This window comes from Anguilla anguilla, chromosome 12 (genome assembly GCF_013347855.1).
Source record: "Anguilla anguilla isolate fAngAng1 chromosome 12, fAngAng1.pri, whole genome shotgun sequence".
NCBI lineage: Eukaryota > Metazoa > Chordata > Actinopteri > Anguilliformes > Anguillidae > Anguilla > Anguilla anguilla.
The window spans coordinates 41,490,919-41,518,081 of NC_049212.1; the positions used below are offsets into that span (position 1 = coordinate 41,490,919).

The 27,163-nt window shown below is 39.4% G+C and overlaps 4 protein-coding genes across 7 annotated transcripts; all 4 read left to right on the forward strand.

Moving 5' to 3' along the window:
• Nucleotides 1-2,995: 2,995 nt before the first annotated feature.
• Nucleotides 2,996-4,888, forward strand: LOC118209500 (putative gustatory receptor clone PTE03). The gene has a single exon (XM_035384828.1). The coding sequence runs from the start codon at nt 3,381-3,383 to the stop codon at nt 4,308-4,310; it is 930 nt and encodes a 309-aa protein (XP_035240719.1). The 5' UTR covers nt 2,996-3,380; the 3' UTR covers nt 4,311-4,888.
• A 2,778-nt stretch (nt 4,889-7,666) lies between these two features.
• Nucleotides 7,667-8,957, forward strand: LOC118209512 (putative gustatory receptor clone PTE03). The gene has a single exon (XM_035384840.1). It carries the CDS (start codon nt 7,902-7,904, stop codon nt 8,829-8,831), a length of 930 nt encoding a protein of 309 aa, XP_035240731.1. The 5' UTR covers nt 7,667-7,901; the 3' UTR covers nt 8,832-8,957.
• A 1,682-nt stretch (nt 8,958-10,639) lies between these two features.
• On the forward strand, nt 10,640-25,559 carry LOC118209497 (olfactory receptor 8I2-like). Of its 4 annotated transcripts, none has more exons than XM_035384825.1 (3): nt 10,640-10,764; nt 23,314-23,347; nt 24,302-25,559. In XM_035384825.1, exon 3 carries the CDS (start codon nt 24,386-24,388, stop codon nt 25,313-25,315), a length of 930 nt encoding a protein of 309 aa, XP_035240716.1. In that variant the 5' UTR covers nt 10,640-10,764; nt 23,314-23,347; nt 24,302-24,385; the 3' UTR covers nt 25,316-25,559. The 4 variants fall into 4 exon arrangements, with proteins under 4 accessions (XP_035240716.1, XP_035240717.1, XP_035240715.1 ...); XM_035384826.1 differs by lacking the exon at nt 10,640-10,764 and adding an exon at nt 13,723-13,779; XM_035384824.1 differs by lacking the exon at nt 10,640-10,764 and adding an exon at nt 14,181-15,123 and having other exon boundaries at nt 24,302-24,419.
• On the forward strand, nt 19,792-21,917 carry LOC118209504 (olfactory receptor-like protein DTMT). The gene has a single exon (XM_035384833.1). It carries the CDS (start codon nt 20,149-20,151, stop codon nt 21,076-21,078), a length of 930 nt encoding a protein of 309 aa, XP_035240724.1. The 5' UTR covers nt 19,792-20,148; the 3' UTR covers nt 21,079-21,917.
• Nucleotides 25,560-27,163: the final 1,604 nt, after the last annotated feature.

Genomic DNA, 27,163 nt, shown 5'->3' on the forward strand with positions numbered 1-27,163 from the left:
GTTGCAGGAAGAACAACAGCAAAAAAACTCAGAATGTTCCTGTGTTTCTCCAAAATTAGCCCTTCTCTTAGATATTGTCACAGATATAACTGAAAAATATGTATATTTTTGTTATAGTAATATATATAAAGAACAATGTTTTTTTTTAAAGGAGGTCTGTTGTTATTTGGACTTTTATTGGAATTTTGGTGTACAATCAGTGTTGGTGTAACTACTCTGAAAGTGTGGCTGTACAGAGTAGCCAGTTACTCCACTCTGAAAGCTGAGCTGCACCAAAGTAACCCTAAATAGAAATATTGCTCCTGAAACAACAATAACTCAAAAGAATTCAGTTCAAACTACTTTGTAAAAAAAAAACAAATAAATAAGAAAACATCATTATCATGTTTCCCGGACATAGGGTGCATGTGAGCAATGCCTTCTATTTGCACAAGGGGAGAAAAACTATACTGCTCAGTGTGGAGAACCAGCAGTGTGTGCCAATTGGCACTTGACCATTAGAAACTATAGTGGAGCTGAGTGCTTCTCACAAAATCAGGATTAGAACAAGGAGGCAGTATTTGGTCAAAGGGATCTGAAGAAAATAATTTTTAGGGCCAAAAGTATTTACTGTACTTAACTGCACCTCAAAATTACAAAATAGTAAATAACAATTGTAAGCACTATACAAATTACAATGTAGTTTCTTACCAAAAAAACTGCTGCAAAACACAAATAAACTACTAGTTTATCTACATGTACAGTTCTGAACTACCCCCCAACACAGTGTTCAATATACATGAGGTCTTATACTGTACATGTGAATTATTTTCAGTTAAATTGTTCTTGGCCCATTGGTGCAGAGCATGCTGTAGCTTTTTGATGCTTTAAATATCTTTTTAAATACATGAAATAATGTCACAAAAAATCATGGAAGATAATCAAGAAAAATATTGCCCATTCGCATTTACATATGCATATTTTTGCAGTTCTCTGGAAAAGTCACCAGCATTTTTTTTTAATTAACTGGTACTGCTGCAGTAGTGGAGGAAATAAATTCTGGCTTGACCTGGACCTGGTTTGACCTTGTGACATTGTGCAACAAACCTGTGCTATTTGGCACAGTACAAGCAAAATACATTCTAACCATTCAACTGATAGCTAATCAGCATCTTTGCCTGACAACAGTCTGACGGAAAGTCACAATAAGACACAAGTATCCTGCACATAATAAAACATTTCCTCCATCACCAGACTCAGTGTTATTCAGCTAAGAGGGACATTCCCACAGCTTACCTCTGGGAGCTGGGGCAAAGTACAGTACTGACAGACATTCAGACACGCTCTGAAAAAGTCAGAAGAAGGATAAATGCAGAACAGTTTTTTTCAGTATCACAGAAGCATCAGAAGTGAGGGTCTGTGCTCAGTACCGTAAGACTCATTGTAGATCTTAGCGAAATGAAACAAGTGTAAAAGTTTCAGAATTTAAAACATCAAGAAAAGTTTTGAAGCTTAGACCACCCATTGCTTTCAGACAAACAATGGAACCACATTCAACTCCACCAAAATCCAGGAACAGGGATTACTTGCAGTATTACCATTATCCTTAAATACATCTGACTGCGGCTTGCAGCACATGAGTGGGCACCACGATCTTGGATCAGATCTGGCCTCTGCCAGTGCGAACTGTGGCCGGCAGCTCCACAGGGGCGGTTCATAAGGGGTATGGATATGAGAGTATATGAGCAGGATAAAGTAAGTAGGACATGTAGAATTGTTCATTGATCTAGCGGGCGACATAGCTCAGGAGGTAAGAGCGTTTGTCTGGCAGTTGAAGGGTTGCCGGTTCAAACCCCGCCCTGGGCATGTCGAAGTGCCCTTGAGCAAGACACCTAACCCCTAATTGCTCTGGCGAATGAGAGGCATCAATTGTAAAGCGCTTTGGATAAAAGCGGTATATAAATGCAGTCCATTTACCATTTACCATAGCGACTCCTGCTGGCCGTCCAGATGCCTGTGGTTTCCCCTCTCTGCGCGTATGTATGATTGGGTCTCCTCCACTCCTACTCTGCACGTGTGTATGATTGGGCCTCCTCCACTCCTGCTCTGTACATGTGTATGATTGGGCCTCCTCCACTCCTGCTCTGCACGTGTGTATGATTGTCACTGAGGTGTGAAAAGAAGCATCTGGCTGGCAGTCTCATGCTTCAGAGGAGAATCACAGATTACCTTCACTCTCCTGAGTCAGCAGCAGGGGCCAAATATGAGCATGCTTGTACAATGTTTGCAAATTTGCCATTCCAAATTCAAGTGGGACTGGAGATGCCAAATAGTTTTTAATTCATAATTTTGATTTAAAAAAGAACATCTGACAATTAAAACAAAGAAATTGTCATTGTGGGCTTTTATCATTTTGTCATTGCTTTTACCACAGGCCAAAATTACTTGATATTATTTAGGAAACATTGGATACAATTGCTGTGGGATAGAGCTTTTTTAATTTGTGTAAGCTAAGATAGCCAAAATGGTTTCTTAGAACTTGGCCAAATTTTGAAATCAATAATTTCAATCGAAGGCCTAAATTTTGATAATTTGAATAAATGACTTTTAGACAGTGCTTTGCCTGTGTGAGTAGATGGAAAAAATTTTATGCTGAAAGCGTGTTTTTCTTAAGATTGTATGACCTGCACAGTTGTGTGTTGGTGCCAACCCTGACCCCCGGTGTGTGTTTTTTTATGTCGATATTTTACTGTTTTATTTTGCGGTGCTTTGTAGGCTGTCTATTTTAATGTAATGTCCTGCGCTGTGGACAATGCGAATTTCCCCTTCTGGGATGAATAAAGTCGGTCTATTTCATCATCATCATCATCATCATATTTAATACTTGCCTTTGTTATTCCTCTCTCTCTCGGGACTTCAGCTCATTAGGCAGATTCGGTGAGGACGGCGATTACCCGGTAAATCTCAAAAGCCGTTTATACAATCCAGATATAAAGTCCGATACGGTGGGCACAGACATTCAGTCGTTCGGCGCGCTGCTTTCTCTGTACAGTTAGAAACGAAATAAATTCTTCAGCCCTTTGGCTTTAACATCGGGAATGATGATATTATTTTTCGATATATGAACGTAATGCTGTTCATTTCAATTATTTTGTGGGATTTCAGCAATATAGTTCGTTGAATTTTTTTTTAAATGGCTAGCATTGTAAACAGGTAATATCAGAGCGAGTACTTTCTAAATAAGAAGTCCACAAGCCTTTGTGCAACCAAGCTGTCTGCTTATTGGTGATGTTTTGTACTTTTCCTGTTTGTGGTGCAGGAGAAATTATCAGCGGAAAAACTGGCTCAAGAACGGATCAGAACCTCCCCGGTGTTTCATATGCAACTGTTAAAAATCTACCATGGAGAATTCCACTACAATAGTATTTATTCTACAAAGACTGAATGAAACGATGTCTACCAAACACACATACTTTGCTGTCACTTTACTCGTTTACCTTTTTACTATTTTCGTGAATGTGACTTTGATCATGACAATTATTTTGGAGAGAACGCTCCATGAGCCCATGTTTATTTTCCTATGCAGCTTGTGTGTAAATGGGATATTAGGTGCCTGTACATTTTATCCTAAAATACTGGTAGACCTTTCATCTGACTTGAGTGTTACTTCGTATGAAGCTTGTCTGAGTCAAATTTTTGTATTATACAGCTACGCCTGCTGCGAATTTACTACGTTAGCAATGATGGCTTTTGACAGGTATATCGCGATATGCAAGCCGCTCAATTACCACTCCATCATCACGCCTCGAAAGGTGATGAATTTGCTGATTTTTACCTGGCTTTTATCCATCTGTGAATCGGGTTTTGCGGTTGTCATGATAGCCAGAGTACCTCTCTGTGGATTCTACATCGACAAAATTTACTGCACACTTTGGGCAGTTGCAAAGCTGTCATGCGTGGATATGACTATCAACAACGTATACGGGACAATTCTCTCGGTTCTTCACGTTGCACAGGTTGTGCTGATCTTGATTTCCTATGTTGATATCGTCAAAGCCGCTGTGCGATCGCAAGAAGAACGGAATAAGTTCATGCAGACCTGTTTGCCACATTTAATATCATTGGCCAACTTTTCAGTCGCAGTTGGTTTTGATCTATTTTATGCTCGCTATGGTCCCGCAAGCCGTCTGCACGCTCTCCGCAATTTCATGTCCCTGGAGTACCTCCTTGTTCCACCGATTCTGAATCCCCTCATCTATGGCCTGAAACTGAACCAGATCCGCAGGAGAATCTTTAGGATTTGCAGCCAGAAAAAACGTACTTTAAAGTGAATGTTTGGAGTATACTTTGTCCAAGCTGGAAAAGCAATATCCCGCCTACAAATTTTTTCATATAAATTACAACAGGCCAAAAAGTATCTCTAAACAGCTGAACATAAGGATTCTAAGATGCAGCACAGTTTTAGATATTCCCGGAAGTAATATAAGCCTGTCTTGGTCTAGTGGCCTAGTTTGATTTACATTATGTTTTAGTTATATGTAAACTTTTGTGGTTCATGGGTTGTGTTGCCTTCCCTTGTGTAGAAAAAGTTTGTCTTTACGGAACATTCGGAGTTGAAAAGCCCAGTCAGATACAAACTGGAATGAGTCTCGTGTTTGCCAGTGTTGCCACTGATATTCATATCCACGCAAGACAGTAAAAATATAGATTGAGTTTTTAGTTGCAGGAAGAACAACAGCAAAAAAACTCAGAATGTTCCTGTGTTTCTCCAAAATTAGCCCTTCTCTTAGATATTGTCACAGATATAACTGAAAAATATGTATATTTTTGTTATAGTAATATATATAAAGAACAATGTTTTTTTTTAAAGGAGGTCTGTTGTTATTTGGACTTTATTGGAATTTTGGTGTACAATCAGCGTTGGTGTAACTACTCTGAAAGTGTGGCTGTACAGAGTAGCCAGTTACTCCACTCTGCAAGCTGAGCTGCACCAAAGTAACCCTAAATAGAAATATTGCTCCTGAAACAACAATAACTCAAAAAAATTCAGTTCAAACTACTTTGTAAAAAAAAATAAAAATAAATAAGAAAACATCATTATCATGTTTCCCGGACATAGGGTGCATGTGAGCAATGCCTTCTATTTGCACAAGGGGAGAAAAACTATACTGCTCAGTGTGGAGAACCAGCAGTGTGTGCCAATTGGCACTTGACCATTAGAAACTATAGTGGAGCTGAGTGCTTCTCACAAAATCAGGATTAGAACAAGGAGGCAGTATTTGGTCAAAGGGATCTGAAGAAAATAATTTTTAGGGCCAAAAGTATTTACTGTACTTAACTGCACCTCAAAATTACAAAATAGTAAATAACAATTGTAAGCACTATACAAATTACAATGTAGTTTCCTACCAAAAAAACTGCTGCAAAACACAAATAAACTACTAGTTTATCTACATGTACAGTTCTGAACTACCCCCCAACACAGTGTTCAATATACATGAGGTCTTATACTGTACATGTGAATTATTTTCAGTTAAATTGTTCTTGGCCCATTGGTGCAGAGCATGCTGTAGCTTTTTGATGCTTTAAATATCTTTTTAAATACATGAAATAATGTCACAAAAAATCATGGAAGATAATCAAGAAAAATATTGCCCATTCGCATTTACATATGCATATTTTTGCAGTGCTCTGGAAAAGTCACCAGCATTTTTTTTTAATTAACTGGTACTGCTGCAGTAGTGGAGGAAAGAAATTCTGGCTTGACCTGGACCTGGTTTGACCTTGTGACATTGTGCAACAAACCTGTGCTATTTGGCACAGTACAAGCAAAATACATTCTAACCATTCAACTGATAGCTAATCAGGATCTTTGCCTGACAACAGTCTGACGGAAAGTCACAATAAGACACAAGTATCCTGCACATAATAAAGCATTTCCTCCATCACCAGACTCAGTGTTATTCAGCTAAGAGGGACATTCCCACAGCTTACCTCTGGGAGCTGGGGCAAAGTACAGTACTGACAGACACTCAGACACGCTCTGAAAAAGTCAGAAGAAGGATAAATGCAGAACAGTTTTTTTCAGTATCACAGAAACATCAGAAGTGAGGGTCTGTGCTCAGTACCGTAAGACTCATTGTAAATCTTAGCGAAATGAAACAAGTGTAAAAGTTTCAGAATTTAAAACATCAAGCAAAGTTTTGAAGCTTAGACCACCCATTGCTTTCAGACAAACAATGGAACCACATTCAACTCAGCCAAAATCCAGGAACAGGGATTACTTGCAGTATTACCATTATCCTTAAATACATCTGACTGCGGCTTGCAGCACATGAGTGGGCACCACGATCTTGGATCAGATCTGGCCAGTGCCAGTGCCGACTGTGGCCGGCAGCTCCACAGGAGCGGTTCATAATGGGTATGGATATGAGAGGATATGAGCAGGATAAAGTCAGTAGGGGTGTAGAATTGTTCATTGATCTGGTGACTCCTGCTGGCCGTCCAGGTGCCTGTGGTTTGCCCTCTCTGTGCGTGTGTATGATTGGGTCTCCTCCACTCCTGCTCTGCGCATGTGTATGATTGGGCCTCCTCCACTGCTGCTCTGCGTGAGTGTATGATTGGGCCTCCTCCACTCTTGCTCTGCACGTGTGCATGATTGGGCCTCCTCCACTCCTGCTCTGCGCGTGTGTATGATTGGGTCTCCTCCACTCCTGCTCTGTGCGTGTGTATGATTGGGCCTCCTCCACTCCTGCTCTGCACGTGTGTATGATTAGGCCTCCTCCACTCCTGCTCTGCACGTGTGTATGATTGTGACTGAGGTGTGAAAAGAAGCAGCTGGCTGGCAGTCTCATGCTTCAGAGGAGAATCGCAGATCACCTTCACTCTCCTGAGTCAGCAGCAGGGGCCATATATGAGCATGGTTGTACAAAGTTTTCGAATTTGCCATTCCAAATTCAAGTGGGACTGGAGATGCCAAATAGTTTTTAATTCATAATTTTGATTCAAAAAAGAACATCTGACAGTTAAAACAAAGAAATTGTCATTGTGGGCTTCATCCTATTGGACAATCCAATATCTTATATATCCTTGCTTTTACCACAGGCCAAAGTTACTTGATATTATTTAGGAAACATTGGGTACGATTACTGTGGAATAGAGCTTTTTTAATTTGTGTGAGCTAAGATAGCCAAAATGGTTTCTTAGAACTTGGCCAAATTTTGAAATCAATAATTTCAATTGAAGGCCTAAATTTTGATAATTTTAATAAATGACTTTTAGACAGTGCTTTGCCTGTGTGAGTAGATGGGAATTTTTTTAATGTCCTGCGCTGTGGACAATGCGAATTTCCCCTTCTGGGATTAATAAAGTCGGTCTATTTCATCATCATCATCATATTTAATACTTGCCTTTGTTATTCCTCTCTCTCTCGGGACTTCAGCTCATTAGGCAGATTCGGTGAGGACGGTGATTACCCATCAAATCTCAAAAGCCGTTGATACAATCCAGATATAAAGCCCGATACGGTGGGCACAGACATTCATTCGTTCGGCGTGCTGCTTTCTCTGTACAGTTAGAAACCAAATGAATTCTTCAGCCCTTTGGCTTTAACATCGGGAATGATGATATTATTTTTCGATATATGAAAGTAATGCTGTTCATTCCGATTATTTTTCTGGGATTTCAGCAATATAGTTCGTTGAAATTTTTTTAAATGACTAGCATTGTAAACAGGTTATATCAGAGCGAGTAATTTCTAAATAAGAAGTCCACAAGCCTTTGTGCAAACAAGTTGCCTGCTTATTGGTGATGTTTTGTACTTTTCCTGTTTGTGGCGCAGAAGAAATTATCAGCGGAAATACTGGCGCAAGAACGGATCAGAACCTCCCCGGTGTTTCATATGCAACTGTTAAAAATCTACCATGGAGAATTCCACTACAATAGTATTTATTCTACAAAGACTGAATGAAACTATGTCTACCAAACACACATACTTTGCTGTCACTTTACTCGTTTACCTTTTTACTATTTTCGTGAATGTGACTTTGATAGTGACAATTATTTTGGAGAGAACGCTCCATGAGCCCATGTTTATTTTCCTATGCAGCTTGTGTGTAAATGGGATATTAGGTGCCTGTACATTTTATCCTAAAATACTGGTAGACCTTTCATCTGACTTGAGTGTTACTTCGTATAAAGCTTGTCTGACTCAAATTTTTTTATTATACAGCTACGCCTGCTGCGAATTTACTACGTTAGCAATGATGGCTTATGACAGGTATATCGCGATATGCAAGCCGCTCAATTACCACTCCATCATCACGCCTCGAAAGGTGATGAAATTGCTGATTTTTACCTGGCTTTTATCCATCTGTGAATCGGGTTTTGGGGTGGTCATGATATCCAGAGTACCTCTCTGTGGATTCTACATCGACAAAATTTACTGCACACTTTGGGCAGTGGCAAAGTTGTCATGTGTGGATACGACTATCAACAACGTATACGGGACAATTCTCTCGGTTTTTCACATTGCACAGGTTGTGCTGATCTTGATATCCTATGTTGATATCGTCAAAGCCTCTGTGCGATCGCAGGAAGAACGGAACAAGTTCATGCAGACCTGTTTGCCCCATTTAATATCATTGGCCAACTTCACAGTCTCAGTCATATTTGACCTCATGTACTCTCGCTATGGTCCCACCAGCCGTCTGCACGCTCTCCGCAATTTCATGTCCGTGGAGTACCTCGTTCTTCCACCTATCCTGAATCCCCTCATCTATGGTCTGAAACTGAACCAGATCCGCCGGAGAATCTTCAGGATTTGCAGCCGGAAAAGACATTCTTTAAAGTGAATGTTTGTTCTTTGAAAAGAAATATCCCACCTACATATGTTTTCATAGAAGTGACAACAGCACTAAAATCATCTCTAAACAGTAGAACAGAAGGATTCTCAGATGCATCACAGTTTTAGATATTCACAGAAGTAATATAAACTAATCTTGGTCTAGTGGCCTTGGTTTATATTAGGCTATGTTTTAGATTTACGCAAAACGTTGTGGGTCATGGGTTCTCTTGCCTTGTCTTGTGTCTGAAAACATTGTCCTTGTGGTACATTCTGAGTTAGAGAGTTATTTGATTCTTCTTTGCCCCTTGGAGCACATCAAGCTGTAGTTTTGGCTGTTCTAAATGTATTTCTTTCACAGTACATTCACTGAATGATTACTGTGAAATGAGATAATAAAATAATAGAACGGCATATTTTTAAGTAGCTCTTAACAAGGCCATCTGACACTGAACTGTCTGATATGCATAATAAAAAAGACTGTATGGCTCCTTGCTGTGCCCGTTTAGTTTGAAATGCGCTGCTTCACGATCTCTAGCTGTCACGTGAGGTATCGACACAGTCCGAACATCCAGTTTATATTTCAATGACGTACACAACACGACAATACGAGCACAATCCGGGGTTGTTATTACATTTGAGGGGATGATGTGTGTGTGTGTTCAGGGTGTGTTTGATCGGTAGCCTATTGATGCACACCATACTAAAAACCCTCAGGAATTGTCAATGCTGTTCAGGAACTTCTCTCTTCTGGTCTGGGTGTCTAATTATCACAATTGCCTGTGATCCTGTGCCTACTGCATTGCAATTGTTCTTTCTGAGTTCTTGAGTGAAAGCAAAACTAGGCTATTGAATCAAATACAAGATTTTGTGTGTTTTTACTGACACCAACGTGAAGACTGTCTCCAAGTAACCAGTAGCCTACATAGACCTACAGCCTTATGATACCTACACCTCATAATTCAAATACAAATTAATTTCATTCAAGTTCAACGTTATTTCTCCATTCATTATGGTACTGTAGGCCAATAATAGCAGGTCGTGTCTAGGTGGGAAATAGGAGATTTTAGAAAATGATCTCTTATCCAATAGGTTCACTGTGATATAAGAATCCTCCTTCAAGAAGGAAAGTTTCGCCTAATGTTTTAGTCAACCTAAGGATAATTTGTTCGGACAGAAAGGTAGCCAAATAAACCCTAACTAGTAACGCTACATCGGTAGCTAGCTCCCTCGCATTAGGCTACTAGTTTCCCTATCTTCTATAGGTAGTTAACTCCATCTTTTATTTGGCTATCATTCTGTCCAACTAATTTGTTAGTTCAGCTAAAAATTAGGTGAAACTTCACTCGATTTAATTCTTCTATTGTGGCCAAAATATACGGTAGGCTAAGACACCACCTCCTGAAATCTCCTGCATCCCGTCTAGAAATGACCGTTGTAGCATCGTCGTGGTTTTGACTGGAGGAGTCTACTTTTGAGATGAGTCGCCAACATTTGAACAAAGAGATTCCGAACTTTTGCAAAGAGTTCAGCTTGTCATCTTCATGATCGATCACCCAGACAACGATGATTATTCCTGGCACGAAATTTCCTTTAAATTGGGTGGCAATAGGGAAGTGACGCGTAAATTTCAGGAACAATAGCCTACTTCCTGTATTGCCCTTCTTATTAAATAGAGTAGCTAAAGCTAAACGTAAGCAAGTAGATATGTGTTTCAGCGTTTAAATATGTATTTAAATATAGATTTGTATTATGCGTTGTATGCGTTACTTAAGTTGTGGCCATCTTGTGGACGTTTTCCTGTATTACATCTAGCTTCGATGAGTTAATTCCGGCCATTTTGTGCTCAGTCAAGCAAATGCAGTGCTGCGAGCAGTCGGTGCAGTGTAGCCTACATCAGCGCAGTGTTGTTCATACGTTTTAGCCTTGGAGTAGATATGTCTGTAAGTATGCTACTTCCTTTTCTCTTAAATCATTATTGAATGTTTCAGGAATAATATGTTCTCGTAGCCTACCTATAGACTACGGTGTAAAATGCAAAAGCTACACTCTTACCTGTTGCTACTTAGCTAGTAGGCCTATGTGTGGCATAATGAAGGCTAAGTAAGAACGCTGAAACATGTTAGCTAATTCTTACGTTTCAGTTTACATTTCACTAATCATTCATGCTTACTGGAATATCTTCTGTTGCAATCATATACTAGTCAAATGTATGTTTATTACTAGGCTACAGTAAAAAGGGAAGCTTCCATGCATGTTAATCGGAATAATGTCGTGGAACTTGTCGCTAGATGGAGCTATAATGAGAACATGCACCTTATTACCCAGGTTTGTTCGGTAGGCAAGAAAACGTAAATAGATTTGCTAATGTATATAAAATAGGCGAAATATCGGTAGCAACCTGTAATGTAACCTAGTTATGTATAAAAAAATTCCTTATTATCAACCGAGGTTATTTTTTCAGAATTTTCGCGATTTTGTTCTGTGCAGGCAAATATGTCAGAGGTCGCCCAGGGCTAGCTTTAGTTGCTATGGGGATGTGTATCGACCACCTATAGAGATTAATGGACTTGTCTTAATTTGCTAGCATATTGTGTAAGTGTCCTGTCTGGCGTATTTGAGGTTAACATGAGAAAGGGTGGTCCCTGTCTCAGCATGACAAGCAATCCGTACATATTCACAGTTGTTATCCAAGTGGCAGGATGCAAAATAGCCGTTAGGAAAGCAGTTGAAAACTGTGAAGCGACGTTTGCGCCATCGGGCATAATGGTCGCGATGAGGAACTTCTGAGCGTTTCAGGTGGTCAATACATGCCCACTCCCAACTTATAAATTTTGAAGATTATATTGAGTTCAAAGGTAATAAACGTAAATCAGTCAACTGAAATTGATTCATTAAGCACTTATCTATTGATTTCATGTGATTGGGGATACAGATACGCATTTGTTCGTCACTGATTCACCAAAAAAGAAGATACCATGACAATGAACAGAATACCGATCAGTATCTTGTGTGACCACCATTTGCCTCATGCAATGCAGCACATCTCCTTCACATTGAATTGATAAAATTGTTGATTGTAGCCTGTGGAATCTTGTCCCACTCCTCTTCAATAGCTGTACAAAGTTGTTGGATATTGGTGGGACCTGGAACACGCTGTCGTATGCGCAGGTCCAGAGTATCCCAAACATGCTCAATGCGTGACATGTCTGGTGAGTATGCACGCCATGGAAGAACTGGGACATTTTCAGCTTTGAGGAACTGTATACAGATCCTTGCAACATGGGGTCGTGCATTGTCATGCTGAAACATGAGGTGTGGCGGTGGATGAATAGCACAGCAATGGGCCTCAGGATCTCATCACGATTCCTCTGTTTCTCAAATTCCCATGGATAAAATGCACTTGAGTTCTCTGTCCATAGGATATGCCTGCCCATACCAACACCCCACCACCACCATGGGCCAGTCTGTTCACAACGTTGGCATCAGCAAAATGCTCACCCACTCGATGCCATACACGCTGCCTGCCATCTCCCCTGTACAGCTGAAACCGTGATTCATCAGTGAAGAGGACAGTTCTCCAGCGTGTCAGTGGCCACTGAAGGTGAGCTGTTGCCCACTCACGTCGATCGTGACACTGACCTGCAGATAAATCAAGACCCCGGTGAGGACGTTGAGCACACAGATAAGCTTCCCTGAGGGGATTTCTGACAGTTTGTGCAGAAATTCTACAGTTGTGTAAACCAACTGTTTCATCAGCTGTCCGTGTGGCTGGCCTCAGACGATCCCGCAGGTGAAGGAGTCTGATGTAGCAGTCCTGGGCTGGCGTGGTTACACGTGGTTTGCGGTTGTGTGGCCTGTTGGACGAACTTCCAAAATCTCTGAAACGATGCTGGAGGCGGCTTGGGGTGGAGAAATGAACACCCATTACTCTGGCAACAGCTCTACAGGACATTTCTGCAGTCAGCATGCCAATTGCATGATCTCTTAACTCTTGAGGCATCTGTGACATCATGGCATTGAACAACAAAAAACTCAACATTTGAGCATGGCCTTTTATTGACTATCATAAGGAACATCGGCGTAGTGATGGCTTTTGATCAGCATCTTGATATGCCACACCTGTGCAGGAGATGGATTATCTTGACAAAGGAGAAATGCTAGCTAATAGTGATATAAAAAATTTGTGGGCAAAATTTGAGAGAAATAAGATCTTTGTGCACATAGAACAAATCTTTGAGGCATTATTTAAACGCATTAAAAATGACTGCAAAAATAAATGTGTTGCGTTTATATATTTGTATAGCGCATATACATCTAATTGGAGTTCCATAGAACTTAATGGCGAGATCTTACTAGTCAAAATGTGAATTTTCAATTAGCGTTTTGACTAGTCATAAATGAATTAGCCTACAAATATCTGTAATGTGAATCCGTAGAGGCTATTAAATGTTAAAAGGGCTTGTTATAACCTTTCGGTATACACTTATTGCACGTGGCTTTGGATAAAAGCGTTTTCCACATAGTTTGGAACTGTGTAGTGAGTGTTGCAACGGAGCACAGATGATTTTTACGCGCTACGCCTTCAGCTCTCCGCGGTCTAGTTCTGCGAGCTTGTGCGGCCTAGTTGACTGGGCTGCTTTAGCAGGACAGACATTTGATTTGAAGTGGTGTCCACATACGTTTGCAAATGTAGCGCATATTTAGGAAGAACGGGTACATTGACTGTGGACACGTGTAAAACCTCGTTTCATGCATGCTAAATCCAAACTGTTCTATTAGCCGACTATTATAATCTAATCGTATTTACCACTTCCATGTACTAGCTTTCTCTCTCTTTTTTTTATTTTATTTATTTTATTTTTTTGTCTCTCGCAATTGAATTGATCTCTTTTAGCAGACTCGCTGTGGCCGACCGTGATTGGCTGGCAAATCTCAAAGGCCATAACAGGCTGCAGGTATATGAAGCCTGATACGGTGGGTACGGACATTAAATCTCTCTGCGTGTTGCTATCTTGTGTACAGTTAGAAAAAACCCAAACGAAGACTTCAGCCCTTTGGCTTAAACATCAAAATGCGATATCATTCATTTTTGATATAAGATGCTTGTTTCTGTGACATTTTAAAAATTGTTGGATTTCAACTGCACACTTCTTTCTCTTTTATTGAAATAAGAATTGTAAACAGGTAATATCAGAAATAAATTAGGAGTAGGAAACCTACAAGATTTTTTTTTTTTCACAAATTGGCAGTCGGGTCAATGCTGACGGTCTGCACTTTTTCCGTTAACGGTAGGCCTACAGAAGAAACGAACTTATGAGAAGCTAGCGCGAGAACACCTCGGAGACTCCCCTGTGCACCTGTTATAAAACTACCATGGAAAATTCGACTGAAATGGTGTTTGTTCTACAAGGACTGAATGACACGAAGTCAAACAAACGCACATACTTTGTCGTCACTCTTCTCGTTTACCTTTTTACTATTTGCGTGAACCTGACCTTGATTGTCACAATTATTTTAGATAGAATGCTCCATGAGCCCATGTTTATATTCCTGTGCAACTTGTGTGTAAATGGCATATTTGGTGCCTCTACATTTTATCCTAAGATGTTGGTGGACCTTTCATCTGACGTTAGTGTTACTCCATATAAAGCTTGCCTCGCTCAAATGTTTGTAATATACACCTATGTATTCTGCGAAATCACTACGCTAGCAATGATGGCTTATGACAGGTATGTCGCGATTTGCAAACCGCTCAATTACCACTCCATCATCACGCCTCGGAAGGTGGCGAAATTGTTGATTCTTACCTGGCTTTTATCCATCTGTGAATCGGGTTTTGCGGTGGTCATGATAGCCAGAGTACCTCTCTGTGGATTCTACATCGACAAAATTTACTGCACACTTTGGGCAGTGGCAAAGCTGTCATGTGTGGATACGACTATGAACAACGTATACGGGTCCATTCTCATGGTTTTGCACAGTTTACAAGCTGTGGTGATCGTGGTGTCTTATGTTAATATCATCAAAGCATCTGTGCGATCGCAGGAAGATCGGAGTAAATTCATGCAGACCTGTTTGCCTCATTTAATCTCTTTGATCAATTTCTCAGTCGCAGCTGTTTTTGACGTCATGTACGCTCGCTATGGTTCCAGCAGCAGTGTGCAGGCACTGCGCAATTTCATGTCCCTGCAGTTCCTCGTCGTTCCACCTATCCTAAATCCCCTCATATATGGCCTGAAAATGAACCAAATCCGCCGGAGAATCTTTAGAATTTGCAGTCGGAAAACAGATGCTCTAAGGTGAATGCCGTTTTCACGTCCGTCTCCATGTTGAAATATATTGATGTTTATGTGTTGATTAGGTGCGAATTTTATATTTCGCGCTCAGCATTTTGATTTTGCGCAGAAAAGTCCATCTAAACGTTTGGAGTGGGATTATTTGAAAATTATGCAGTAATTGCATTGTCCATATCAGGACATTGAAGCGACAAGTTTGAGACAAAATGCATTCGTGGTGAAAAAGTAAAGCATTTGTGGCCATCACGAGTTCCTGATTTGAAGGGCACTCCTCCTTGTTGACTCAACTAGCCCCGATTATTCTATAATCACCCTACGTCATTGGCAATGCAAGGGGGGTCTGTTCCATAAATTAGCAGTATTGATGGGTAAGGTAGGCCATATAAGCAGCTGGCATGATAACTCAGTAGGCTAAGCCAGTTTTCGTTTTTCAAGTGTTTCAGCCGGGCTTCTCTAGTTGCTAGTTACTACATGAAAGCGAATTTTATGCCTCTTGGCTCTAGATAACTAATTCATATTTCTAGTTTTAAGCTAATTTCTATATTATAATAGGTCTAACTCCCTTCTTGTTCCCGCGGTTGCAGATTCATTAATTTCGTAGGCTACTTATTTTTAAATTGTACACACGACCCCTGTTCACTATTCATTTTGCTGTAGGCTGTTGTCAGTCATCTTCATCTAATTGGTTTGAAATGTTGTTGGCATTAATTATTGTATTTAAACCTGTCAGAAAAAAATCTGTAATTGTTCTTGTTGTGTAATTCAGCTTTACTCAATTGTATAGACAGCGCTGCTAGCTAGCTAACTGGTTGGGTACTTCACATCGGTTTGCAATCATTAATCAGGACCAAGTTCATTTTAGCGTTTAGCGATCTAAAATATTAACTATGACGCCAATAGTTTAGAAAGGGCGTTAGGTAAAATGAATGCGACGCTCGTTAGCTGTGTGGAAATGTAGTTTGTTTTTGTTTTTTGTTTTTTTAGCCGAATGACTTACCACTTTAGAATTTTTTTTATTTAAAGTAATAATCTCGAAGATTTTCATTAAAACAAATGTCTGTTAAGTCACTATCTATCGCCGAATTAGGTAACACAATGGTGATTGAGCCTATTATTATATTCATTTATATTATTATTTATGATTAAAGAACTGGGTGTCTGTGGCGACATTCCCGGAAAAAATCACAAGCGGCGCATAGTTAGGACGCGTTTTCCATCACCCATCAGTGGTTGGTCCGCCTGAGAGGGTAGTCGGAACTAACGCAACAGGCTCGCTCTTCAACTCACTTGTGTGTGAACGGCGTACTGTTTTTTCCGGTGTCTGCATGCGTTAGAATCACAGAGAAAGGGGGGTGGGGGGAGTTATGGAACCCTAAAGTTTTTGTGTAACATGAGATCATATTTGTTGATGTTGATTTCGTATTACATTTAATGACAATGTAACTTTACTAAATTACATAGCTATTTGCACAGCTAACGCTAGCTACCGGACCATGTCAATAAAGGCAACATTAGTTTAGATAACGTTGAGCACAGTATCCATCTCTCATATCGGTTGACGTTGCGTTAGCTAGCTAGCTGATGTAATTAACACAATCTCATGTCAGCTAACAATTAGAAAAAACGCTAGCTAACGCTACCGACCGGTACCGACCTCGCAAACCATCTCTCGAATGCAGTGCTACCTTGTTGCAACGTTGCAGTGTAGCCAACTAAAGGCCAGTTCAGATCAATGATCCGCAGCCAAACTGGATTCAACTTGCAAAATTCCAAGAGGTCTGATTGTAAACGTTCTAAAACTGCACTTGTCTATTTGACTAGGTCGGTCTTTTAAAACCTCAGGGCCAGTTCACAACGCTGCAATTTTCTCTGCAACATTCTAAAACCGTTTCACCTCGTTGCGAATCATTGATCTGAACTAGCCTTAACGTTGCCGTTATTTACATTGCTATCGAGTTCATCAATATATTATAATGATCGGAATAAAGCCGAGGTATGTGGAGCAGAGCCGGGTCTGATTTCTGAAGATGTCACGCAGGAGAAAACTAAATAAAAGAATACGGCAGTATGGATTAGCATTGTTATTATTTTATTACGCTTCCTCGTGTTCCTTCAGCCTTTATGCCCTTTTTGCTGAAATCTCCTTTGTTTTATTTTTTTTATTCTTCTTGTTCTGATTGCTAATTTAACACCCAGCTCAGCTTTATTCTCGAACAGTTTAGCTAGCAAAACCAGAAACACCAGGGGTAACATTTTGCAAGGCAGTTGTTTCAAAAATACCACACAACAATCATTGACGAAAAAGACTGCTTATTATGCACGAGATACATAATTGCACGAGCCACAGCGAATCCGGCGAATTCTTCTCTGAAGTGTAAACATGTTCATACCGAGCAAAAGGTGGATAAAGAACGTTTGCAGAAATTGATCATCACTAATTCTACCCCAGGTTTGCTATGGCATTTTAACCCGGCTCGGTAGTGTAAAGACATCTTAAGTTAGCCTAATGTTAGACAACGAACGAGTATGTACGTGACGTTACTTTTATAACAACCGTTTTTTATTCAGTAAATAGTAAGTGTTATAGTTGGCGTGCCAACTGACTGACGTCACACAGGCGACACTGGTTGGATCCGGTTGGATCTATGGGAAGTGTGGTCCAAAAACAAACCTGCAATTACCGCTTCTCGCCATTGGCACCGCCAAAGAGAACGAAACAGAAATCTTCGAGATTGTAACTTCAACCCCGAAATAATAATTAATACCATTATATGACGCAGTTTTACGAGGGTGACCTATTTTGGTTTTCAAAAAAGAGTACAGTCGTAACATCACGTAACGTCACTGATTGCATTCCAGGGTCGAAACCCAGTAACTTCTTTTCCAATGCATCTGTGACTTTACATTTGTGTTTTTGCCATTTGTGTTCACCAGTGGAATGTTTATGCTGTTCAATCACAATTCAAGCCCAATCATTTCAATCAAGTCATTTTTCTCGTAATGGAAGACAGAGCAATTATGCATTGATTATAGATACAGATTAGTAATAAAAATATTGTTTCCCCATTCAAATATGTAGTCTTTTTTCACAAGTTATATTTACCACAATTATTAATGTCATTAATGCACTTTCTTCCCCACCACAAAAATCACGCCTATCTGATTCGTGCTTCTTTATACACAGGCTACTTTTTAGTCCTGTGTGACAGTCCTAATCTAGAAATGGCGTTCTCCTCTTTCCTGTTTCCCCCTCCAGGCCTTGTTTTCCAGACCAGTTAATGGCAAATAAATTAGACCTTAACTTCCTGTATTCTATTCTTCCTGTCATCTCTTTTTAATATGATTTTTTTTAATAAACCATTTAGCCTCTCATTTACTGATATCTACCTTAATTGGTATTTCTCCTGATTTAATAACTTTTTTTTGCACGTGTGTCTGATATCTCATTGTCAATTACCGGTCCATCACTGCAAATTACCTTTTTTTAAATAAAAAGTAGTAGCCTACAGTTTACCAAGTGGTCCTGAGATAAAAATAAATTTTAAAAAACTTGCTAGTTCCTTCTTTCCAGAAAATTGCAAATAAAGTGATTCCAACTTGTGAACCGCAGGGCGTGGCCAAAGCGTACGTCAGTTCTGTTGTAAAACAGCCTATGATTCGTATTTCTTCTCCCTTATCCTTAGGTTTCTCCTTCTCCTTAGGCTTCCCTTTGTTTTTGGACTTATCCACCTGCCCCGCTGCACTATGAACGCTGTGGCCTTCAGCCTGAAGCGATCAACATATTTCGCGGACACAAATGACCAACTGGGGTCAGATGTGACCCCGGAAAAACACTAGATTAGGTCAAAATGAATTCATTAAAACCATTTTTATTTTCTAAAAATGTCATTAGACGTGCACAAAACATTTAATTGGAATGAGAATGACTATTTATTCTTCTTACAATGACTTCCCATGTTAAACTTTTTAAACACCTGAATTTTGTATTTCAGTCATATTTTGGTTCAGAAAAAAAATTAATGAAAAGTTAAAATTTAATGACATTAATATTGTCATCATTGGAGCTATTCACTGTTTTGTTTTAAACCATGAGGGTTCACCTTTATAAGCGCACCACCTGACAGATATGACCCCGAGTTGAAACTTGTAAAAGCATTACTTATTTAATCACATAAGAACAGTTTTGTATATTTTTTTAAATATAAATTTTAATATGTTGAACATCGCATTCCAAAACCCTGAGAATTCATATAAGCTGGACCCCCCACCCATCTGCTGCTGTAATAGCTCCCACTCTTCTGGGAAGGCTTTACAGTAGATTTGGAACATGGCTGCGGGATTCGCTTCCATTCAGCCCAAGATCATTGGTGAGCTGGTCACTGATGCTGGACGTAAGGCCTGGCCCGCAGTCGGCACTCCAATTCATATGTTTAAACCACGTTTCATACATGCTAACTGCAAACAATTTATTCTTAAAGGCGCATTTACCACTTCCCTGTGCCATCTTTCTATTTTTTTATTTTATTTTTTTGTGTCTCGTAATTGATCTCTTTTAGCAGACTCGCTGTAGCCGCCTGTGATTGGCTGGCAAATCTCCAAGGCCACAACAGGCTACAGATATATAAAGCCGGTTACGGTGGGTACGGACATTAAATCTCTTGGTGTGTTGCGTTCTTGTGTACAGTGAGAAACAAACCAAACGAAGACTTGAGCCCTTTGCCTTAAACATCAGTAAGCCATATAATAAATGTTCGATATATGAAGACTGCTTTTGTTAAATATTAAGAATTGTTGAAGGATTAAAACTACAGTTATTTCCCTTTTATTGAAATGATAAGCATTGTGAACAGGTAATATCAGAAATACATTATTTGGGAATAGGAAATCTACAAGACTTTATACAATTAGGCAGCTGGGTCAATGCTGACGGTCTGCACTTTTTCCGTTAACGGCAAAAGAAACTAACTTCTGAGACGCTGGCGCAAGAACACATCGGAGACTCCCCTGTGCACCTGTTACAAAACTAACATGGAAAATTCGACTGAACTGGTGTTTGTTCTACAAGGACTGAATGACACGAAGTCAAACAAACGCACATACTTTGTCGTCACTCTTCTCGTTTACCTTTTTACTATTTGCGTGAACCTGACCTTGATTGTCACAATTCTTTTAGATAGAATGCTCCATGAGCCCATGTTTATATTCCTGTGCAACTTGTGTGTAAATGGCATATTTGGTGCCTCTACATTTTATCCTAAGATGTTGGTGGACCTTTCATCTGACGTTAGTGTTACTCCATATAAAGCTTGCCTCACTCAAATGTTTGTAATATACACCTATGTATTCTGCGAAATCACTACGCTAACAATGATGGCTTATGACAGGTATGTCGCGATTTGCAAGCCGCTCAATTACCACTCCATCATCACGCCTCGGAAGGTGGTGAAATTGTTGATTTTTACCTGGCTGTTTTCCATCTCTGAAACTGTTATTGTGGTAGTCCTGACTGCCAGACTACCACTTTGTGGATTCACGATGGAAAAGCTTTACTGCTCGAACTGGGCAATAGTAAAGCTGTCATGTGTGGATACGACTATCAACAACGTATACGGGTCCATTCTCATGGTTTTGCACAGTTTACAAGCTGTGGTGATCGTGGTGTCTTATGTTAATATCATCAAAGCATCTGTGCGATCGCAGGAAGATCGGAGTAAGTTCATGCAGACCTGTTTGCCTCATTTAATCTCTTTGATCAATTTCTCAGTCGCAGCTGTTTTTGACGTCATGTATGCTCGCTATGGTTCCAGCAGCAGTGTGCAGGCACTGCGCAATTTCATGTCCCTGGAGTTCCTCGTCGTTCCACCGATCCTAAATCCCCTCATCTATGGCCTGAAAATGAACCAAATCCGCCGGAGAATCTTTAGAATTTGCAGCCGGAAAACAGATGCTCTTAAGTGAATGCCGTTTTCACATCCTTCTCCATGTTGAAAAACATTGATGTTTATGTGTTGATTAGGTGCGAATTTTATATTTCGTGCTCAGCATTTTGATTTTGCGCAGAAAAGTCCATCTAAAAGTTTGGAGTGGGATTATTTGAAAATTATGCAGTAATTGCATTGTCCATATCAGGACATTGAAGTGACAATTTTGAGGCAAAATGCATTCGTGGTGAAAAAGTAAAGCATATGTGGCCATCACGATTTCCTGATTTGAAGGGCACTCCTCCTTGTTGACTCAACTAGCCCCTATTATTCTATAATCACCCTACGTCATTGGCAATGCAAGGGGGGTCTGTTCCAAAAATTAGCAGTATTGATGGGTAAGGTAGGCTATATAAGCAGTTGGGATGATAACTCAGTAGGCTAAGCCAGTTTTCGTTTTTCAAGTGGTTCAGCCGGGCTTCTCTAGTTGCTAGTTATGCAAGCGAATTTTATGCCTCTTGGCTCTAGAGAACTAATTAATATTTCTGGTGTGGTAATGGTCGCGCAGCCCTTGTTCGAAGAGTTTAAATTGTAGGATTTCGTAGGCTACTTATTTTTAAATTGTACACACGACCCCTGTTCACTATTCATTTTGCTGTAGGCTATTATCAGTCATCTTCATCTAATTGGTTTGATATGTTGTTGGCATTAATTATTGTATTTAAACCTATCAGAAAAAAAATCTGCATTGCTAGCTAGCTATCTTTCTATTGGGATAGTGTCAAGAGTTGGGAATGGTGTTCTTCGGCTTGCAAGCCTCACCCTTTTTCTTCCAAAGATAACAATGGTCATTATGGCCAAACACTTCAATTTTTGTTTCATCAGACCAGAGGAAATTGCTTTAAAAATTTGATATTTGATATTTGTCCCCATGTGCAGTTGCAAACTGTAGTCTGGCTTTTTTATCGCGGTTTTGGAGTAGTGGTTTCTTCCTTGCTGAGTAGGCTTTCAGATTATGTCGATATAGGACACGTTTTACTGTGGATATAGATACTTTTGTACCTGTTCCCTCCAGCATCTTTACAAGGTCATTTGCTGTTGTTCAGGGATTGGTTTGCACTTTTCGCACCAAAGCACGTTCATCTCTAGAAGACAGAACGCGTCTCCTTCCTGAGCGATGTGACGGCTGCGTGGTCCCATGGTGTATATACTTGCGTACTATTGTTGTACAGACGAACATGGTACCTTCAGGCGTTTGGAAATTGCTCCCAAGGATGAACCAGACTTGTGGAGGTCCACAATTTTCTTTCTGAGGTCTTGGCTGATTTCTTTTGATTTTCCCATGATGTCAAGCAAACAGGCACTGAGTTTGAAGGTAGGCCTTAGAATATATCTACAGGTACACCTCCAATTGACTCAAATAATGTCAATTAGCCTATCAGAAGTTTCTAAAGCCATGACATCATTTTCTGTAATTTTCCAAGCTGTTTAAAGGCACAGTCAACTTAGTGTATGTAAACTTCTGACCCATTGGAATTGTGATATAGTGAATGAAAAGTGAAATAATCTGTCTGTAAACAATTGTTGGGAAAATTACTTGTGTCGTGCCACCAGATATGCAGTAGATACTGCAAGTATTGTTTCTCCTGAATATATTTTCCAATGAGTTCAACAGGAGAATTAATCAGGAGAAACAATGCTTGTAGTACCTACTGCATATCTGGCAGCAGCATGGTGGTTTTAGGCTCATTTGATACCTTGGACCCTTGATGACTTAAAGCCATTTAGACAACAAATGTGTTCCATACTGTATCAGCATAATTTACAGCTGAATCTAGTCCCACCCCCCAATTCCCTTAGAGATCCATTCAAATGCAAAGAGTTTTTGTATCGCTTGTAGGACAACCTGAGAATAAGATATCCAGACTCTGATGATGTTGATAGGTCACAGACATCAGGAAGTCATGACATGCAAATGATATGCAACCAAATACAAAACATGACTCTCTTATTTGACATTATGTTAATTTGTCTACTGTATAAGTGAATTTCCCTGTGTCTAGCTTTTCCTCAAACAGTTCACTGCAGCAAAAGTAAACGAGCAAATGGTGGCACAGGAGGTCTCAGGAGTGCATTTCTTTAATTCTTGCTAATTTTTTAACCAATGATTTGTTGTTAAGACCATTAAAAGCTTAATATTTTGCCATTTTTGGCTTGGTCCATTTTTTTGCCCAGGAGTGTACATTCATTTTGTTTCTCCTCATTTATTCAGGTTTGTCACCGTTCTGTAAGCCTACTAAGAAAAGGTAATGTACACAGTATGGGGTGCTGCTGCAAATGTTGCTTAGTTTTTGCATATTTAGCATCGCCAAGTGACAAAACTGCACTAAAATCGTCAAATGTCACTTAAGATATATTTTTAGATAATCTTTGTGTTCGTCTCTTGACTAATTTTAAGTTACCTCAACCTGCCACTAGTTAGAAAGCATTACATTAGCCAGACTGAAAAGAATACAAAATATAACGAAATCGTTCATTGTTCTTACGTGTGTGTCTGTGTGTGTGTTCAAGTACCGTAGAAGTACAGCTAATGTTACCTTTCTCTCCAAATACTTACATATGAAACAAAAGCCTTAAACCGTTACAGGATTCACTCGCTAGCGAACATGCTAGTGACAAACGCTACAGCTTGAATGCTAATTAAAGAAGGATATTAATTAAATATCGATAAAATATGAAAACATTTTTTAAGAAGCAGTGCCTATTGTCACTATGGACATATGCGTGTTACACAACCCACTTCTCATTACGCATTCTATTATTTTGGGAACATTTAACATTTGTCCGTATTATCGTTCTATTTTTAGTTTTCTCTGTTGACTTGGTTTGATTAAGCATAGGCTACTCACTGTAGGACGGTTATTGGCTGGCAAATCTCAATGGACATTCACGCAATCCAGATATAAATAGCCTCACACGGCGGACACCGACATTAAATCTTCCCGCGTGTTGCTTTCTCGTGTACAGTTATAAACGAACCAAATTAATATTTAATTCATTATTTTTTTGTATATGAAGGTCTTCAATTTGAAAAATTGCTGTATAATTTCAACCCCACCGTTCTTTCATTTTTATTCGAATGATAAGCATTGTGAAAAGGTAACATCTGAGATAGATGATTTAGGAATCGGAAATGTATACGCTCTAGTAGAAATAGGTGGTTTGACAATTGCTGACGACTCGTTCTTTTTGCGGTACAGGACACCCGAAACACCCGAAAAGCTGGCGCAAGAACACTTCAGAGTCTCCCCGGTGTTTTATACACACCTGTTAAAAGAACTACCATGGAGAATTCGACTGAAATGCTGTTTGTTCTACAAGGACTAAATGACACGAAGTCAAGCAAAAAAACATACTTTGTCGTCACTCTTCTCGTTTACATTTTTACTACTTTAGTAAACCTGACTTTGATTTCGATAATTGGTTTAGATAGAAAGCTCCATGAGCCCATGTTTATATTTCTGTGCAACATGTGTGTAAATGGGATATTTGGTGTCTCTACATTTTATCCTAAAATATTGGTGGACCTTTCATCTGACGTGAGTGTTACGCCGTATAAAGCTTGTCTCGCTCAAATGCTTGTAATATACAGTTACATCTTCTGTGAGTTCACTACATTAGCAGTGATGGCTTTTGACCGGTATGTCGCGATATGCAAGCCGCTCAAGTACCACTCCATCATAACGCCTCGGAAGGTGGCGAATTTTTTGTGTTTTACCTGGCTGTTTTCTATCAGTGAATCAGCTATTGGGATGGGCCTGATAGCCAGACTACCCCTCTGTGGATTTAACATCGACAAGATTTACTGCACATCCTGGGCAGTGGTAAAGCTATCATGTGTGGATACCACTATCAACAACATATACGGGTACATTCTCACGATAATACACAGTTTAGAAGCAGGGGTGATCTTTGTTTCCTATGTTAATATCGTCAAAGCATCTGCGCGATCGCCAGAAGAACGCAGTAAATTCATGCAGACCTGTTTGCCCCATTTAATCTCTTTGGGCAACTTCACAGTCGCAATCGTTTTTGACGTCATGTACGCTCGCTATGGTTCCAACACCAGCCTGCATACTCTCCGCAGTTTCATGTCCGTGGAGTACCTCGTTGTTCCACCGCTGTTAAATCCCCTCATATATGGCCTCAAACTGAACCAGATCCGCCGGAGAATATTTAGAGTTTGCAATCGGAAAACCAGTACTCTGAAGTGAATGTCGTTTTTAGCCGGAAAAGACTGCTTTTTATATGTTTTGGCTATGCGTAGAATTTTGTATTTTGTGCTATTTTTGTTTTATCAATGTCCCATTTTCAAGGAGCCTGTAGCCTATTATACTGCATTTGCCTACGCAAGGTTTGGCGTGGGATTATTTCAAAACGCTGCAGTAATATTTTTCCCATATTAAGTCATTAAGTATTTATTGATTTTTATCGATTTAATCACCTGGAATTGAAATATTCTTCTGCAGCCGTTTGGGCATATTTTACCGTTGTCAAGCAAAACTGTCGTTGGTAGTTGAACTTGGACCTCTTGTTATGCAACAAATAGGATATAACAGGCCAATAGTCAGATTGTAACTGTTTTATATATCCTCTCAAACGCATTCATTATGTTTTTATCCGAACATTCACTTTCATGTCTTGACTTCCGAGGCGACAAAATGCATTCACATTTCCAATATAACTGGCAACAACAGCAGAAAACATGCACACTCTGTAAACAATTTGCTGTTTGATTACTTTCTCATCGTCAATTCCATATAGGCTATATTGCCATATCCATATATTCCATATTGCGTGAAAATTTTAATTAGTAGTGGTACAGCCACCGTTTGCTTTCCTTCAAAGTTACTGCTAACCGAGCAGCGATGTGTGCCCTCCAGATGCGAACCATGCACCATAAATTAGTCCATAGTCTTCCTGGTCTTTTTGTGGAATTGAAAAATGGCAGAGTAAAATTACGGCAGTCTGAAAAAGCTAAAGGGACGATTACTAGAATTAACCTGTTATTTTACCCTGACAAAAAGTGCGGAAGGTGATTTCCAGTTTGATTTACTGTATCACCAATGTGAATTACTCAGAACTAATGCATACCTCACATAACTATCAAACGTTTCGAGTCAATTACAACGGGCTAACAAAGAAAATCCGGAAGAAAATCCCCCCCCCCCCCCCCCCCCCCCCCCCCCCCTTCCAAGCAGCCTGACCTGCATGTTTCTGGAAAACTTCGTATTAAAAGCACTATAATTCTTATTTGAAGATATACAAAAAAATTAATTTTGGCTAAATACATTTTTAACCAACATTAGTGATAAAATTAACTTCAATATTAAATCTTGGCTTTAAGAAATTGGTTTTAATAAGATTTCAGATATAAGCTAAATATTAAATTTGGAAACCAAGACTTAAGGTAAAAATATTTTTGTTGCCAAATATTTAACTTTTAAATGCAGATTCATGGTTTTAATTAAGTATACACATTACATCTTAAGTAGTAGTTTTAGAAAATGGTTGCTGCTGTTTTGTCCTTTTTCAGGTAGCTCTGCATTAGTTTGATTTACACTCATTATTATTAGGCTATTTTTTTCCGATTTACACCTTTTTCAGGTTGAGTTTCCTTTTTATACTTTCTTTTCTTTAATTCCACTTATTGCTTGTGCTTAAATATTGTACACTGGGTAACATGGACAAAGAAACTGATCTGTGGAGAACAAGCTGTCTGTATTCCAGTTTTAAATGTAAATATAGAAATATAATTGGTAAATGGTTCATATAAATATTATACATACATGTAAATGGTAAATGTAAATAAATCTTAAATGTAGAAACGAAATATTTTTAAAGTGCTGTCTTTTGTAACACCCCTTAATTGTAAGGTCAGTTTTTTTATTGAGGAGGGAAGTCTCAACCACATAATCACCGTTAACAGAAGCTGAATCAACTGCCTCAAAATGGCTAGCCCAGGCAATATTTTCCAAACATTTACTTTCTACATTTACATTTAAATTCAATTTTTACATTTTACACATTACAGAATGTGCAACATTTTATAAACAGCACCC

Coding starts and splice junctions, on each gene's coding strand:
- LOC118209500 (XM_035384828.1), top strand. CDS start 3,381: ATGGAGAATTCCACTACAATAGTATTTATTCTACAAAGACTGAATGAA.
- LOC118209512 (XM_035384840.1), top strand. CDS start 7,902: ATGGAGAATTCCACTACAATAGTATTTATTCTACAAAGACTGAATGAA.
- LOC118209504 (XM_035384833.1), top strand. CDS start 20,149: ATGGAAAATTCGACTGAACTGGTGTTTGTTCTACAAGGACTGAATGAC.
- LOC118209497 (XM_035384823.1), top strand. CDS start 24,114: ATGAAGGTCTTCAATTTGAAAAATTGCTGTATAATTTCAACCCCACCG. Junction 24,201..24,301: donor ATGATAAGCATTGTGAAAAG/GTAACATCTGAG, acceptor TTTGCGGTACAG/GACACCCGAAACACCCGAAA.